Here is a 17,696-nt window from a genome sequence, read left to right on the forward strand (position 1 = left end):
GCCACGCTTCGGGTTAGCGTGGATCGTGGGGTGGCGTAAAAATTTGGGGGGACATTTTAAAGGTTAATTGTGCCTATTTGGGCTCTGTGGCCCATTTAACATTGATTCCTATGGGCAAATCGCGGGCATTGAGGCATTTTCCATGAAAATCGCGCTCAATCAGCCTTTTTAACATTGTTCCCTATGGGAAAATCGCGGTCATCGCGGGTAGCAGATTTTTACGCGATGCCCGCGATTTTTACCCCTGACGCCCGCGATTTCAATCGCGGGCGCCCTTCTAGGTAAAGAGTACCGTTTTTTTTTTTTCATTTTTTGAATGTTTTCATATTCATTCTCATGTGTCGACATAGACACCAATGAAGTGCCACACTTATGTCAACATTTACATGTGTTGACCTTTCTGTGTTGATTTTTTCTTGTGGCGATTCGCGTCACACCCCCCAACCCCCCCCCGCAACCCCCACTCCCGCGATTCACGGCACACACACACCCCCCCGCGATTCTCGGCACCCCACCCCGTGACCCCCCCTCCCGTGATTCACGGCACACCCCCCGCGACCCCCCCTACCATGATTCGCCGCAACCCCCGCCCCCGTAACCCCCCTCCCGCGATTTGCGGCAACCCACCCCGCGACCCCCCTCCCGTGATTCTCTGCAATCCCTCCCCTCCCGCGATTCGCAGCATCCACCCCCCCACAACCCCCCCTCCTGCAATTCGCGGCACCCCCCGCAACCCCCCCTACCGCGATTCGCTGCAAAAAGAACCCCCCCACGACCCCTCCCGCAATTCGCGGCATAACCACCACCCCGCGACCCCCCCTCGCACGATTGGCGGCACCCCCCCTGCGACCCCCCTCCCGCGATTCGCGGCACCCCCCCCCCGCAATTCGCAGCAGCCCCAGGATTAAATGGCACATGCAAAACACTGACATGGCTATGGTCGACAATGAAAAAGGTTGACATGAGTTTTTGAAGATTTATTTTTAATTTTTTTAATTTTTTCATATTCATTGTCATGTGTCGACATGGACACCAATGAAGTGGCACACTTATGTCAACATTTACATGTGTTGACCTTTCTGTGTTGATTTTTTCTTGTGGCGATTCGCGTCACACCCCCCGCAACCCCCCCTCCCGCGATTCGCGGCACCCCCCGTGACCCCCCACCTCCCGCAATTCGCGGCAACCCCCCACCGGAACCCCTGTGAACCCCGCCCTCCGGCGATTCGCGGCACCCACCCCCGCGACCCCCCCTCCCGCAATTCGCGGCACCCCCCCGTGATTCGCGGCAGCTCCAGAATTAAATTGCACATGGAAAACACTGACATGGCTATGGTCGACAATGAAAAAGGTTGACATGAGTTTTTGAAGTTTTTTTGTCATTTTTTGAATATTTTCATATTCATTCTCATGTGTCGACATGGACACCAATGAAGTGCCACACTTATGTCAACATTTACATGTGTTGACCTTTCTGTGTTGATTTTTTCTTGTGGCGATTTGCGTCACCCCCCCCCCCACAACCCCCACTCCCGCGATTTACGGCACACACACACACACACCTCCCCCACGATTCTCGGCACCCCACCCCGTGACCCCCTCTCCCGTGATTCACGGCACACCCCCGCGACCCCCCCTCCCATGATTCGCCGCAACCCCCGCCCCGTAACCCCCCCTCCCGCGATTCGCGGCACCCACCCCCGCGACCCCCCCTCCCGCAATTCGCGGCACCCCCCCGCGATTCGCGGCAGCTCCAGAATTAAATTGCACATGGAAAACACTGACATGGCTATGGTCGACAATGAAAAAGGTTGACATGAGTTTTTGAAGTTTTTTTGGTACTCTTTACCTAGATGGGCGCCCGTCGCGGGCATCGCGGGTACATTTATGTGTGGCCGCGACGCGACCGACGCGATGCCCGCGATTTCCCATTGAAACCCATGTTAAACATGGAACTCGCGTCGGTCGCGTCGCGGCCGTCCATAAATGTACCCGCGATGCGATGCTCCCGATTTGCCATAGGAATCAATGTTAAAAGGCCCGATGGACACGATTTTACTGTTAAATGGCTCAATGGACCCGATTTGGCCATAGGAATCAATGTTAAATGGGCCACAGAGCCTAAATAAGCACAATTAACCCTTAAATGTCCCCCCAGATTTTTAACGCCACCCCACGATCCACGCCAACCCGAAGCGTGGCGAGCGCAGCGAGCCCGCGAGGGGCGGCGGTACGCGTCCTCCGACCTTTTCATGCCCTACTATCCACTAGGGCGTGGAGTGAGAATAGAATAGTGTGGCGAGCCCGAAGCGTGGCGAGCGCAGCGAGCCCCGCGAGGGGACGCGGATACCTTCACAGTTATACGCGTCCCCTCGCGGGCTTCACAGGTGTCGGTGGCGACGCGGACACCTGTGAAGCCCGCGAGGGGACGCGTTTACCTGTGAAGGTATCCGCGTCCGCTCGCCACGCTTCGGGCTCGGTGGCTCGCTGCGCTCGCCACACTATTCTATTCTCACTCCACGCCCTAGTGGATAGTAGGGCATGAAAAGGTCACAGGACGCGTACCGCTGCGCTCGCCACGCTTCGGGTTAGCGTGGATCGTGGGGTGGCGTAAAAATTTGGGGGGACATTTTAAGGGTTAATTGTGCCTATTTGGGCTCTGTGGCCCATTTAACATTGATTCCTATGGGCAAATCGCGGGCATTGAGGCATTTTCCATGAAAATCGCGCTCAATCAGCCTTTTTAACATTGTTCCCTATGGGAAAATCGCGGTCATCGCGGGTAGCAGATTTTTACGCGATGCCCGCGATTTTTACCCCTGACGCCCGCGATTTCAATCGCGGGCGCCCTTCTAGGTAAAGAGTACCGTTTTTTTTTTTTTCATTTTTTGAATGTTTTCATATTCATTCTCATGTGTCGACATAGACACCAATGAAGTGCCACACTTATGTCAACATTTACATGTGTTGACCTTTCTGTGTTGATTTTTTCTTGTGGCGATTCGCGTCACACCCCCCAACCCCCCCCCCCGCAACCCCCACTCCCGCGATTCACGGCACACACACACCCCCCCCGCGATTCTCGGCACCCCACCCCGTGACCCCCCCTCCCGTGATTCACGGCACACCCCCCGCGACCCCCCCTACCATGATTCGCCGCAACCCCCGCCCCCGTAACCCCCCTCCCGCGATTTGCGGCAACCCACCCCGCGACCCCCCTCCCGTGATTCTCTGCAATCCCTCCCCTCCCGCGATTCGCAGCATCCACCCCCCCACAACCCCCCCTCCTGCAATTCGCGGCACCCCCCGCAACCCCCCCTCCTGCAATTCGCGGCACCCTCCGCGACCCCCCCTCCCGCGATTCGCGGACACCTAAGTTGCAATACAGGGCATCTTTCATACAATTCTAACCATATTTCTCATATACAAACGTTCACAAATTAAGGGGGCGCAGCCCCTTACGACGGTGTGAAGAGCGCCCGTAGGGCGCGATGAATCACCTAATATATATATATATATATATATATATATATGTTTATTGTTATATTTCCTATAATATTTTATGTTACAATTAAATATTTTTTACTATCCACACCTGACCATTTCTACTTAGTTTAAGTATTTTATTTGTTTATTATTAATTAGCGCCATCGCCCACTTCCTTTTCTCTTGTATATTGTATTGGGGGGTGACTCCTCCTTTGTATAGATTGCTGCTGTAAGCCAAGCACACTCATATAAAGCGCCTTTAGAATTGATATAGACCTCTATATCAATCTCTTTTTTTTCCCTTTCTACCATAAGTCAGGTGTGGGACTTATGGCTCCGATGCTGGGTGGCGTGTGTGTGCACACTGTGCTGTGTGCACCACTCGATGGGCGCGATGTGGAATGCGGTGCGGTGGGAAGGATAGTGGAGGGCAAGAAGCTGCGTCCCGCACCTTACCTCTTACCCTCTTCCTGGTGTGCGTTCGGGTGCCGGACGGGTTCCCGACAATCGGGATCCCGTCAATCATTTACCCGACTTCGGGATCCGGACTGTCAAAACGCCGACAGCCGGGTGCCCGACGGCCATCCGCTATTTTCCCTCGTGGGGGTCCACGACCCCCATAGAGGGAGAATAGAATAGGTGGCTCGCGTAGCGAGCCACCGTGCCCGCAGCGTGGCGAGCGCAGCGAGCCCGCAAGGGTTTTTTTTGCACTCGCCATGCTGTCTGACTCTGGCCAGTCGGGATCCCGACGTCGGGATAATGGCTGTCGGGATCCCGACTGTCGGAGTCCCATACCACACCCATGCGTTCTGGGTCCGTCCGGTACCCGGCTGGGCAGGAGATGACTCGTCCTGTGGTGGGGGGCGTCGCGGGTGCAGTGTGTTCCCGAGAAGCCGTGCACCTTCCAGTGCCGCGCGTCGAAGTAACTTCTGTGTCCCCACTGACGGTGGGATCGTGCTGCTGATGGATGCCGGCCTGCGGGAGTCCAGTAATAGCCGCGACTGCGGCAGTGAGCACTTCCGTGCCCTGTGAGGGAGTGCACCCTTGAGCTGAGCTGGCCCGGCTCTAAGCATAGAATGCACGCCCCCTAGGCATTCCAATAGGCTAGTCCACACGCTGCCGCGCTAGCAGCTTACACGGGAGGAAATTTCTAGCGCGGCAGCGGCTATTAACTAAGCAGGGCAGGCAGAAAAAGGCAGGGCGGAAATCGGCAGCTATTAAAAGGGGCAGGGCGCAGCGCCCCGTGAAATAAGCCTAGCGGGAACACTACAGTGTCCCACCACTTTGAAGGAAAAAAAAAGCAAAACATAGTTTTGCTGTTCCATCGATGGAAGGAAAACATCTGGTTCTCCCCCATCAATGGCAAAATTATTCAACATCGGCCATGAACCATCGAAGATTTCGAAGCATCGATGGTCGATGGCCATCCCTAGTGCTGAGGCTCCCCATTGCCCCTTCTATACGGGGCTTTAAGTATATTGTAAATATGTCCCAATAACATTAACAATTTTATTTACTGGGCGGAAAACAAAACAACCACCACAGGGCTCTGTCGGGATACTGCGTACTTAACCATAGCTCTACAGTATAAATGAGCATTATCCTATATTATAGGCTAACGCTGCTCCTCACCTCTATGGGAGTAATGCACGTGTTTTGCCTGCCGGCGGCCCTAGTTGGAACCTGACAGAGCAATTTAAGTGTTGGTCCTTATGGGCATTCAAAGCCTCTGGCACTGAGAGTACAGGTTTGTTATTTTGGCAGGCTGGAAACAAGTATTTCCCACAACTACTAGCAGACAAAAGAAAGAAAATGGAAAATTCAAAGTAGAATGGCTATTTACTGATGGCTTTATATGTCACCTGTAAGTACACAGTACTTGTGTAGTTTCACGCTACGCTACTTTGTCAGCGTAGTGTCCCCCGGCAGCCCAGCCTAGTCAGTGTAGTGACCGTACTGTCCCCGACATCCTTGGCAAGCCTAGTAAGCACCTCTCACACAGCGCCTGTAACCGCCAGATCCTCTGCGCTGGCGGATGGCTGGCGGAAATGCACTCCATCTGCCTGAGATGCATGAGCGTCTCAAACGCTTGTGCGTCTCAATAATTCTTGCGGTAGGGCACGACCACTTCAGGGAGACGGTCTGTGTTAGGGGTTTGGTAGCGTGTGCACAAAGGGGGGGGGGGGGTGTGCGGGTGGAAGTGCGTCTCATGCACAATAAAGGACACATTTGCCAATGCTCCATGTTACATACTGGTAAATGCCTCCATTTCAAACCCCCACTATCCACGTCAGCCCGAAGCTCGCCACGTGTCCTCCTGATCTGTTCATACCCCCACTATCCATGTCTGCATGGATTTGACTTTATAAAGTGTGGCAAGCACAGCCCGATTTGGGCTCGGTGGTTCGCTGCGCTCACCACACTTTATAAAATTAACTCCACGCCGACGTGGATAGTAGGGGTATTAACAGGTCGGGAGGACGCATACCGCGTGCACTCGCCAGACTTTGGGCGGAAGTGGATAGTACACATTCAGAAACACATTCACACCTGTCATGTCAGGCAGGTTAAAAATGGTCAATGGTTCCCATACAATGTGATAAGTGCTGACACAACGCTGACTGACTACGCTAACTTCATAACACTGACTACGCTAACTGCGTAGGCGCGAACGTACACACAGTCGCTGATGCTGACAGGGACACTACACTGACTACGTAAGTGCCGCCGTGAAAATACACAAGTACCTAATGTAGTTACTGTAAATTAGCCACAGCCTAAATGGCAGTCATTTAGTAACTTTAGACGATTAGTAAGTAGAGAAATTACCATTTCTTTATCATATAAACCAGATAAAATTTAGTGGATTAGCGTATTCGTTACTAATATAGAGTTATTCACCTAACAAGCTTTGTCAGTCCTCTGTAGCACTACATCTGAGCTGATTAAATATCAAGAGCAGCTCCCTAATGAGCATAACACTGATCATTTACTTAATATCCTTAAAACAATTTACACCTTGATGGCAATATTTCACTATTTGAATGCAAGTGTCCTCTAACACAGTGGTTCTCAAACTGGGTGCCTCGGATTGGGGGGTCCAAGACCAAAACAAATGATTTATGCTCAAAATGATATTGCTGGTGGCTGCCAATCATAAAATGTATGGACAATTAGAACAACTATATTCCCTCTTCGCATAACTGAACCTGAGGGTGACCGTTAAGCACAGTTTCCTTTATTTTTTATTTTATTTATCCATAAGAAGCTTTTTGACATGGGGTGTCTTAAACAGATGCGGATATTCTAGGGAGCCCAGGTCAAGAAAGTTTGGGAGCCACTGCTCGAACCTGTGGGGTGCAAAACAAAATATGCCTCATACAATTCCTTTTTACAAAGCATGGGTGTACTGCAACTACAACGAAGACTACTGTATTTATGTTTTTAGCATCTACCTTATTTCCTCTTTAGTAAAACTAGAAACAAAACAAACACAACAAGGAATCATGTAATCAAATAATGTGTAAACTTAGATGGAAAGATGAAGCAAGGACATCCTGGGGATAGCACTGGCCTAGGAACACACCTGCGCTACTACGCATTTCCGCATGAAATAGAAGAAACACTGTAATATACCCTAGTGATCTGAGCATTATTTAACTAAATTATTGTGATTAAAATACAATGCTCTCCAGAAAATGGTATGGCAGTAATGGAAGTAGATTACACATGTGCTATATTGCCACTACATGGATAAGTATATAAATAGAGTATATCTAAGATCATCTTAATACGCCTCAGAAAACAATAATACAGGGTACACTGTATATGGGCCAGAGATCACCTTTCATTACATGGATGTAAAAGGTGATTACCCACTCCTCACATACAGTACATGGGTATGGGTTGACTTGTCAACAGTAAAAATATCAAGTCATTAGGTCGATAGGCCAAAACATGAAAAAAAGGTCAAAACATGAAAAAAAGGTCAACATGCATTAGTTCGACATAGACAAAAGGTCAGAAAGATTTTTTTTAAATAAAAAAAATTGGTGTCTATGTTGACATGGACAATGTATAAGGGTACCACGTCCCCTCGCATGGCTCACCAGTCGACCATATGACCGCATCCCATATGCATAATGTTACACAGGGGATCAACCTCACATACAGATGTATGACAACAAAGAGGGATACATCCTAACATGCAGGTGTATGATGTCACACAATGGCTCACCCTGACATAACAGGTGTATGATGTCACACAATGGCTCACCCTGACATAACAGGTGTAGGAGGTCACACAGGGGCTCATCCTGACATACAGGTGTGGGAGGTCACACAGGGGCTCATCCTGACAAACAGGTGTGGGAGGTCACACAGGGGCTCATCCTGACATACAGGTGTGGGAGGTCACACAGGGGCTCATCCTGACATACAGGTGTGGGAGGTCACACAGGGGCTCATCCTGACATACAGGTGTGGGAGGTCACACAGGGGCTCATCCTGACATACAGGTGTGGGAGGTCACACAGGGGCTCATCCTGACATACAGGTGTGGGAGGTCACACAGGGGCTCATCCTGACATACAGGTGTGGGAGGTCACACAGGGGCTCATCCTGACATACAGGTGTGGGAGGTCACACAGGGGCTCATCCTGACATACAGGTGTGGGAGGTCACACAGGGGCTCATCCTGACATACAGGTGTGGGAGGTCACACAGGGGCTCATCCTGACATACAGGTGTGGGAGGTCACACAGGGGCTCATCCTGACATACAGGTGTGGGAGGTCACACAGGGGCTCATCCCGACATACAGGTGTGGGAGGTCACACAGGGGCTCATCCCGACATACAGGTGTGGGAGGTCACACAGGGGCTCATCCCGACATACAGGTGTGGGAGGTCACACAGGGGCTCATCCTCACATACAGGTGTGGGAGGTCACACAGGGGCTTATCCCGACATACAGGTGTGGGAGGTCACACAGGGGCTCATCCCGACATACAGGTGTGGGAGGTCACACAGGGGCTCATCCTGACATACAGGTGTAGGAGGTCACACAGGGGCTCATCCCGCCATTCAGGTGTAAGATGTCACACAGGGGCCGGAGACAGGTGCTACAGATGACAATACGGAATACGGTCACTCGGGGCCGGAGACTCACCACTCCGAGGCTCCGCGCACTCCCCGTGCGGCTGGAATTACTCACTTGCTCGGCCAGAATGTGCCGGTTTTGGGCGGCATTGTTCCGCAATAATAAGAAGGCGTCGGTCAGGCGGCGAGTGGCCATGATTCTAGCCGGCCCGAGCTCCCCTTACCCACCGATACCCGCCACTCACACACCCTGGCCCCGCGGCCGAACCCCGCCGGACCCGCCGGCACCGACACTCCGCATCCCAACACTTCCGCCAGGAACATGCACCGAGTAAACCCGTCCGCTACTTCCGCCAGAACCGGGGTATGACGAAGAATAAAATTCGTAACTTCCGGCAGCTACTGTATACGGGATGCAAGAACACAAGCAATGTCTCCGGTGCAGTAGCCATTTTCTCGGAGACCTTTTCAGGTCAAGTTACGGAAATATGGTCTCAGACGTATAGAATAGGTAGTAGGCTGATTGATGATTAGGGATTTGCCCATAATGCATACTGATTTATTACAGAGATGTAGGCACGGTGCTTTTTATGTAAACCTGTCAACAAATGGGAAATGTAGGAGATTACTATGGGGAATGGGCAGTAGGTAGGAAGTAGGCAACATTCACTGACTGAGCACACTTCCTAGAGGGTGAGGAGTGGACTCCCCAAAAGGTTGGTGATCAAAATGTTTTGGGAGATAAGTAGTAATATTGATTTCATAAAGTTCTCTCCTTTTCCAATAGGTCTCAAGGCGCATAACAGTAGTCACTTTTTAAAGTGCTGGGATATGGTGCTGATGATTCAATGGATTCAATGTAACTGTATCCATAGGTGCCGATTCTGTGGGTGCTCAAGGGCCCGAGCACCCATGGAAATTGATGAGCACCCACGGGCCAGAGTCACGCTGCTGGGCCGCCATATTAACTTGCTAATTTGCTACTGCAGCACCAGCATCGCCGTCCCTGCCGCCTGGCAAACAGTATGCCGAGAAGAGTGTATTCCGTCCGCTCTTTAGTGACCCGGCAGCTTCCGCATAAAAGATGGTGCCCAGCGCCATTAACAGTGCTGACAGAAGCATCTTCCCCACATTTCTGTGCATGGGGGTACGTATGGTTATCATAGAGAAACAGCTGCAGGTCCACAAGTTATGTGTAAAAAGGGGAACTCTGTCGCCGTAATTTGAATATTGGAGACAACTGTGCTGCAAATTGGTATTATTTTGTGGCCACGCCCCTTCCCCTTGAAGCCACTCCCCTATATTTTTGGCTTGAGCACCCACCAGCAAAAACATAAATCGGCACCATTTTTCCCCCAAAATGTAACAGTGTAATGTGGGTTAGGTGAAATGAGGGAGATTGCTAGACTAATGAGGGAAATTTCTGCTATTTCAGGGAGTCTGCTGCAGAATGCAGGAGGGTAGGCAACTATGGTACACAGTTATAATATAATAGTCACGTTGGAGCTGCTGCACAACACGCCCAACCCTGCCCCTGTCTCGGAGGAGGAGGCAAGAGACAGCTCAGGGCACAGTTAATATATTGGAGATGGGGGCAGCAGAGAATGGGGAAGGGGAGGAGAGGGGGTGGGGCGTGGAGATATGTCAGTGCTGATATGTGTAAAAAAAAAATTAAATGGGGATGTACAAAATGGGAATGCTTTTTGTTTTTCACTGGCTGAGTTTGTAGGCCACGGCCGTTGCTGCCAGGTCACGCCCCCAAATTTCCTGGGTGCACCTACGTCTACGAAGTTGAGAGATATGGGTTGCTAGGGGCCCAAAGCATATGCTTGCACCTGGACCTACGAGTCGCTAGTTCCACAACTGCTAGTCTACAGGGGCGGATTGGCCCACCGGGCAGTTTCCCGGTGGGCTGGTCCAAACCCCCTCTGTCGGGACGGACCTCGCATGTTTGCATGTTTTCCAGGCCGGACCAGTGGCCTGAAAACCAGTGGCCACGCCCCCTCCACCAGAGCACACCGTCTGACACCCGTGGCAGCGGCTGGAAGGGTAAAAGCTCCGGAGTCAGGATAGCATGCATCGGGAGCCCTGCAGTGGCTCATTTTTCTCCTCCTGCCAGCACCTTCCTCCTCCAGTGGCCCCCTGCCCAGCAGACATCAACAGTGAGCACTTCTGTACAGCTCCTGCTGATGACCAGGGGGGGGGTTGCGCGCGGCAGAGGGGTGACTGCGAATCTCGGGGGGGGGGGGGGGGCGGGTAGGGGAGGGGTGCCAGCAAAATTCAGGGGGGCGGGGGGTGCCCACGAATTGCTTCTCTCTGTAATAGAGAAAAGGCATGTGGAGGGTATGAATCAGGGATTCTCTCTCTCTACGATCCCTCTCTCTCTCTCTCTCTCTCTCTCTCTCTCTCTCTCTCTCTGCAACCCCCCTCTATCTCTCTATGCAACCCCTCTTACTCTCTATCTATCTCTGTGATCCCTCTCTATCTCTCTCTTCAATCCCTCTCTCTCTGCAATAATCCCTCTCTCTGTCTCTCTCTGCAACCCCTCACTCTCTTTCTCAATCCCTCTCTCTCTCTCTCTCTCTCTCTCTCTCTCTCTCTGAGATCCCTCTCTCTCTCTCTGCAACCCCTCCCTCTCTCTCTCTGTGATCATTCTCTCTCTCTGCGATCCCTCTCTCTCTCTGCGATCCCTCTCTCTCTGCGATCCGTCTCTCTCTATCTCTCTCTGCGATCCGTCTCTATCTCTCTCTGCGATCCGTCTTTATCTCTCTCTGCGATCCGTCTCTTTCTATGGGCTTCATTTTTCAACTAATATTTGTGGCTAAATCCCCGAAAACACCAGTTTTCGGGGGTTAGCCGCAAATATTAAGTATCCCCCAAATTTATTAAAGGGGGACCGCAGCAGGAATCTCCGATCCCTGCTGCGATCCCCCTGCAGCGCCGCCGGCCGCATCCCCCGTAGGTTTCTATGGGGGAAGCGAAGCTGGCCGATGTATCAACATCGGGCAGCCTGGCTTCGCACTTTTGGCCTATCGCCATTCTGATATGGCGATAGCCCATTGTAGCCTACGGCTACACATCCCACTGACCGAGCAGGTGCTGACCCCCGGCTTCCAGGTCAGGGCTTCGCAGGGTCGGGCTCCTTTCGGAGCCCTGTCCCTGCGCACTCAAATTTCATACATTCCACCTGTATGATCGCATTTTAGAATACGATCCTGGGCGGTAATTTTCTGCCCAGATCGCATTGTAAATGCGATTAATGATAAATCTCTCTTTCTCTCTCTCTCTCTCTCTCTCTCCCTCTCTCTCCTTTTGAGAAGGGCTCCTCTACCTTCCTTCCCCCCTACACGGCCCTCAAAAGAATCCACCCCTTTATTGACTCCACCCCTTTTGTAGGGCTGTTTTCCCAGATTTCCCGGGCTGGTTTTCCATCCCAATCCGCCCCTGTTAGTCTATTTAGGTTTGGTCCTTGTTTCTTTTATTTACAATATTTTTTTCTTCAATTTATTTGTGTCCTTTTCATTGTAAAAAAGTTGGTCACCTTACACTTTATCCTTTGTGATGACATTTGATGCAAGGGTTTCCACCTGTCTGGGTGGTGATGGATCCCTCTGACAGCATTGCGGAGAGAAGTGGCAGGAACATGTATGTAAAGGTATCTTTATATAACCTCAGGGGTATCCTCATGGAATAAATACCTCCCCATATGTAGGGTCTGGAGGTGCATATAATGGTCATAAACCGCAAAACTGGTAGGAATAAAAGGTCATAGTCCCCATACATAAAAGTAGATTCTCCTCTGGGACTGTGGCCTTTTATTCCTACCGGTTTTGTGGTTTATGGCCATTATCATAAGTGAGTACCGTATGCATTTACAGTATACCTGAGCATTCTAATTAATACATGGTGGACCCCGAAAAAATGAAAAGATACCTTTGTATACACATCTATCCACTTATTAGTGTGACTGAGGGTATGCATCGTGGCACCCACCCTTACGTGTTGTTGCTTTTAAAAACTATCCATAGACAGTCTACACATCATTGTCTATATTTCTTTATTACTTTTACTACATATAGGGAGGAATTTTTTCCATGAGGAAAACCCCTGAGGTTGAATAAAGATACCTTTATATACATGTTCCTGCTAATTCACAAGTGCTTTTGGGATGCATTTTACACCTAAGGATTCTGAATATCATGTGGTGGACCCTAGATGCGAGTAAAAGTCCCTACGGCCCTGCACACCCAATCTTTAAGTCCTTTATTTAATAAACACACTCCACACATCGGAGGTCATTCTAATTGAATTGCTCCCACATGCATTAACGCAGAGCAATGTTTTATTTCTGCGCATGCACATAACCATTTATGCGCATGTGCAGGCTCTGTTTGCGAACGGATGCGGCGACTTGCATAGTCACCGGCCCGTTCGCATGGAGCAGTGTGGGATGGTGGGCATGGGTTTTGCCCATGGGAATGTGGCGTGACGCAGGTGCCAGGGGTGGGCAGCTGACGTCTCTGGATGTCAGCTGCCCGCCCTGTTCACCTAGCAGGGCTCCACAAATCGGAGTCACCAGAGAGCTGCGAATGGATGTTTATGTAAAGCATCCATTCACATGCATGCGGGGACATTCACCATGCAAGCGCATACCTCCCTTCTTGGGAGCCGTAGTAGGGACAGGGGACTGCGCATTTTTTGGGCGTGGCCTAATTTCAGGGCGTGGTCTATACTCGCGGCTCACCCGCAAGGCCACGCCCCCTTTTTGACGCTATGGGGGCATGACCCAGAGGCTCTGTAAGCCTCTAGCCATGCCCCCAGCCCCCTGGCTGCGGGAATAAACACAGCATTTATTCCCCGCTGCTCACCAGCCGACGGGGACTCCCAACAGCCCCCCCTTCGCCACAGGACACTGCTGGCTGCAGGAGGGACGCGGGAATGTCCCCGAAAACCGGGACATTCCCGCGGTTTTTGGGACTGTTGGGAGGTATGCAAGCGGGGGGCGTTTAGTTGGCTCGCAAAGCTGTGAAATTCACAACTTATTGTGTATTCATACACACTGGAAGGAACTAGAGATGCCTTCCTCCTTAACTAGCACCCCTACCACCTGTCCCAGATTGTTTTTAATTAGGTTGTAGTCCTACATTCAAGACTGCACACTTCAGCTTGGCACTATGAGGGTAAGTCCTACTATACATATATGCTGAGTGTTAGTCTGTGGGACTGTGTTTGGGGCGCTGGGCTCTTTGGGCTGCTGTTGCTGGGCTGCTCCATGGCATCATATCGTACACTTTCCATCACCCCTTTAGTTTGTTTAGTATATATGTAACACCCTCCACATTTATTATTACCTCTTACTTAGGTAAGTCTTATCACATATAATTTCCCCTATCCCTTTTACTATCACTTCAATTTCACACTAATGTGATGCCATGGGGTGGCTCTGCTGGGCTGGCCTGGGGGATCCCGTGCCCTAGACCTGTCTCAGAGTAGTGTTAGGGACTTGTCCTATTGAGGTAACCTGGACGCGGTGGACAAGCCGGTAATAATGGCCATCATTATGCTAATAACCTCAGAAATGCAATATAGCAATGATATTAAAAGGTCTAGCATTTATATTTAGTGTGCACCTGCAAACTCCTCCTCCTGCTTGCTGCACTACAGGTCTCAGCAGGTAGCAACTCATATGTCCAGGGTGTGCAGTTTAGGGCCCCTCCCCCTATGTAAATTCACAAATTTGCAAGTCAACCAGAAAGACCTCCATCCTTTGTTCTTCAATGTATTATTCCAAAATGCAGAGCCATGTCCTCATCACGCGATATAGGCAACCTGATTCTTGGCCACTCCCCATTGAAATGAACGGAGACCAACTTTTTTCAGCAATTGTGTCCATGCTGGATTATTATGGAACATCTTATCCATTCACTCATGGCCTACTAATATTTGGCACTCAATGATCAGAAATCACCCCCCACCCACACAAATGTGAGGGGACAGACGGCGGGGGGCTGTGCTGGGGAGGGGACGGAGGAGGCTTACCTTCGTCTCCCTCCGGCTGGTTCCCCGTTGCGGCGGCGGCGAGATTGCGGCCTGGAGGAACTTGAGTCCGGGAGGATTCAAGTTCCTCCAATCAACCGCCGGTATTTCGAATGGCGCGCCTCGCGCGAGCCAATCAGCGCGGGACGCGGCGGACCAATCCGGGCTCGCCGCGTCATAGCTCCGCCTCCTCCCAGCGTCTTATATTAGACACGGGGGAGCGGCGGAGCGCAGTTCGTCGGCGGAGAGGGAGCGAGGAAGAGCTCCTGAAGTGGGAAGAGAGAAGCAGCGGCGGAGACGGTGGCAGAGACGGCGGCAGATCCAGAAGCAGCCAGCACAGCAGCAGGGGCTACCGAAGAGCCCGAAGAACAGAAGCTGAGGACCGGAGAGTGCTGCAGCAGTGGGGAGACAAAAGAGCTAACGAAGTCCCCTGCTGCAGCCCCTCCCACCGGATCGGGTAAGTGGCCCTGGCCGGCCACCACCAGCATATAGCCTCCCTAGACCACCAGTGTCAGGCCTCCAGCCTGTGCCCCAATCCCAGGCCTCCTGCCTGTACTCCATCACCAGGCCTCCTGCCTGTACGTAATCCCAGGCCTCCTGCCTGTACTTCATCACCAGGCCTCCGGCCTGTGCCTCATCACCAGGCCTCCGGTCTGCGCCTCATCACCAGGCCTCCGGCCTGTGCCTCATCACCAGGCCTCCGGCCTGTGCCTCGTCAACAGGCCTACTGCCTGTGTCTCATAGGCCTGCGGCATCCATCTTAGGCCTGTCGGCCATTTTTGTATGTTAGCTAATTGTATAGAAAGGGAAGGGTGATATTCAGTTCAGCCCCACACCACAGGTCTTGAGCTTAGATAGACGGCTGTCTACCCAGGTATCGGTGACTGTCCTAGGGGTGTACTGCATTAGGCCGGTAGCACTTTCCATCACAGAGGTTAGTACCTTTCACACACACCTGTTATAGTATAATCTGATCACGTCATTGTTTGTTGTTTGATTGTCCTTATGTCTGCCTTGACTGTTAGCTAGAGGATATTGCTTGTTGTTTGCTAGTGTAAGTTCAGCCTAGTTACTCGTGTTACATTAGGGACAGGTTAGTCCTAGTTAGATTAGTGAAGGGTTGTAGAGAGGCTGTTTTCGTTCTTGTTCCCCAGGTGCTGGGATCCTCAAGCAAGGTGACAAGGAATTACGTAGGTGAGTTTCATCTGTGTGTGTGTTCGTCCCTGAGCGCCGGTCTGTGGCTCTCCCGTGAGAGAGTCACACCTACCACCTACGTGCGAAAGTGCGAATAGGTGAAGTTAGGGTGGCTGAGGCCTTTGGGCCGATGATGACTTTCGCCTAACCGGCGAAGCTCGCAGCCACCCGTGGGTGTCCATAAGTGACCCCATCTTACTATACAGCCCGGCTGTGGTTACAAGTATCTCTTTCCCCTCTAGTGATATTCCGGACCTCGTTGGATACCTGGGGCGGACCCTTCGCGGAACCTTTGACGTTTGAGGGTTGAGGAGCTCACCTAACCGTAAGTGAATTACTACCAATTCACACATATACACACACACACATACGCACCTTCACATTTCTGTATTTTTTTATGACATTGTTAACTTGGTTGTATTATCAATTACACAGCTCTGCTTCGCTTTATATTCCTGTTTATTTAATAAGGGAATTAAACATTGTGTGACACTACGCATGCATGAGGTGTGTGTGTGTGTGTGTGTGTGGAGGGGGGGGGGGGGTCTGAGGCCCTCATTCTGATATCTTCGGTCCCTGAAAAATATTTGCAACAGGTGCCGATGTTAACACACTGCAAATGCGCATATTCACATATGTGCATGTGCAGGGCTGCTGTGCGGGCGCCATTAACACTTGCATAGTCGCTGTGGTGTTCACACGGGGGGGGGGGTGTGTGGAGGCGGGCAGGGGCGTTTGCATGCATTTCCTGGGTATACACACAAAAACATTAGGTGCGCCCAGGAAAATACTGGGCGTCCCCATGCGAATGCATGCAAGCACCTGCCTTCCAGGGACAGGTGCGTCAGCCGCCCGACCCATTCTCGGACCTAGACGCCGCAAGTCTAGGTCAGTCCCGACAGATTTGTGAACAGGGTAAAAATCATTTGATGGTCGGCGATTTTTCACTGATCAGAATCACCCCCTGACAAACAACCCCTGCTGCAGCTAGACCAATGCTTTGGAGTTTTTGTGAAGACCGTCAGCTATGCTTTTGGCAGAGCTACATAGTTACATAGTAGTTAAGGCTGAATAAAGACTTGCGTCCATCAAGTTCAACCATCATTATTAAAGTGCATGATCTATTTGCTTCATCCCTTATATAACTGAAATCTGATTAAATGATACTGTATACAGATTTTGATTGTAAATTGTAGATGAGCTGCATGTTTAGATTTTGCCTATAGGTGGCAGCACAAGGTAGTGAATGGCTTATAAGGTTATAAAATACTGCTTATTACCACATGCAAGTAGCAGCATGGAAGCTTATTTTGTATAAAACAAAATTATCTAAGTATTATCAGTTTTTGCATGGCAAAATGATTAAATGAAGTAAATTGGGTACTTGTGTAGTTTCACGGCGCCAGCATGGTGTACGCTAGCCACGAAATATGTCCAAAAAAGTAACTTAACTCCATGCCAACATGGATAGTTCATACTTCCACTATCCATGTTGGCATGGAGTTGATTTTAAATAGCGTGGCGAGCCCGCAGCGTGGGTGAGCGAAGCGAGCCCCGCAAGGGGACTCAGACGCACGACGCTATGCTGGCGCCGTGAAACTACACAAGTACCGTAAATTGTATTTACCTGTAATACTCAGGTAATGGACAGGGTTGTGTTTCTCAATATGGAATATATAGGGAAGGGCCTTAAGTTGTGTACACATGCTTCGATTTGCTTTAGATTCAAATGGGGCAGATGTATTAAGTCTTAACAAGAGATAAATGCAAGGGTGATAAAGAGAGATAACCATCCAGCCAATCATCTGCTAACTGCCATGTTACAGGCTTTGTTTGAAAAAAGTCAGTAAGGAGCTGATTGGCTGGATGTTTATCTCTCC

General features: G+C 50.8%; 1 protein-coding gene across 2 annotated transcripts in view; it reads right to left on the bottom strand.

Moving 5' to 3' along the window:
* The window catches only part of STX16 (syntaxin 16), a 28,762-nt gene extending 19,797 nt beyond the window's left edge, over positions 1-8,965 (bottom strand). The window contains exon 1 of one of the 2 annotated variants that reach the window (XM_083146863.1): positions 8,702-8,965. In XM_083146863.1, coding sequence (XP_083002989.1) covers positions 8,702-8,782 — 81 coding nt within the window. In that variant the 5' untranslated portion in view covers positions 8,783-8,965. Of the gene's footprint in view, positions 1-8,656 lie in introns of both variants that reach the window. The other variant, XM_083146862.1, reaches the window with a different exon arrangement.
* Between the last annotated feature and the right edge of the window lie 8,731 nt (positions 8,966-17,696).

The sequence above is a fragment of the Crinia signifera genome, chromosome 6 (assembly GCF_055691185.1).
Source record: "Crinia signifera chromosome 6, ASM5569118v1, whole genome shotgun sequence".
Classification (NCBI taxonomy): domain Eukaryota; kingdom Metazoa; phylum Chordata; class Amphibia; order Anura; family Myobatrachidae; genus Crinia; species Crinia signifera.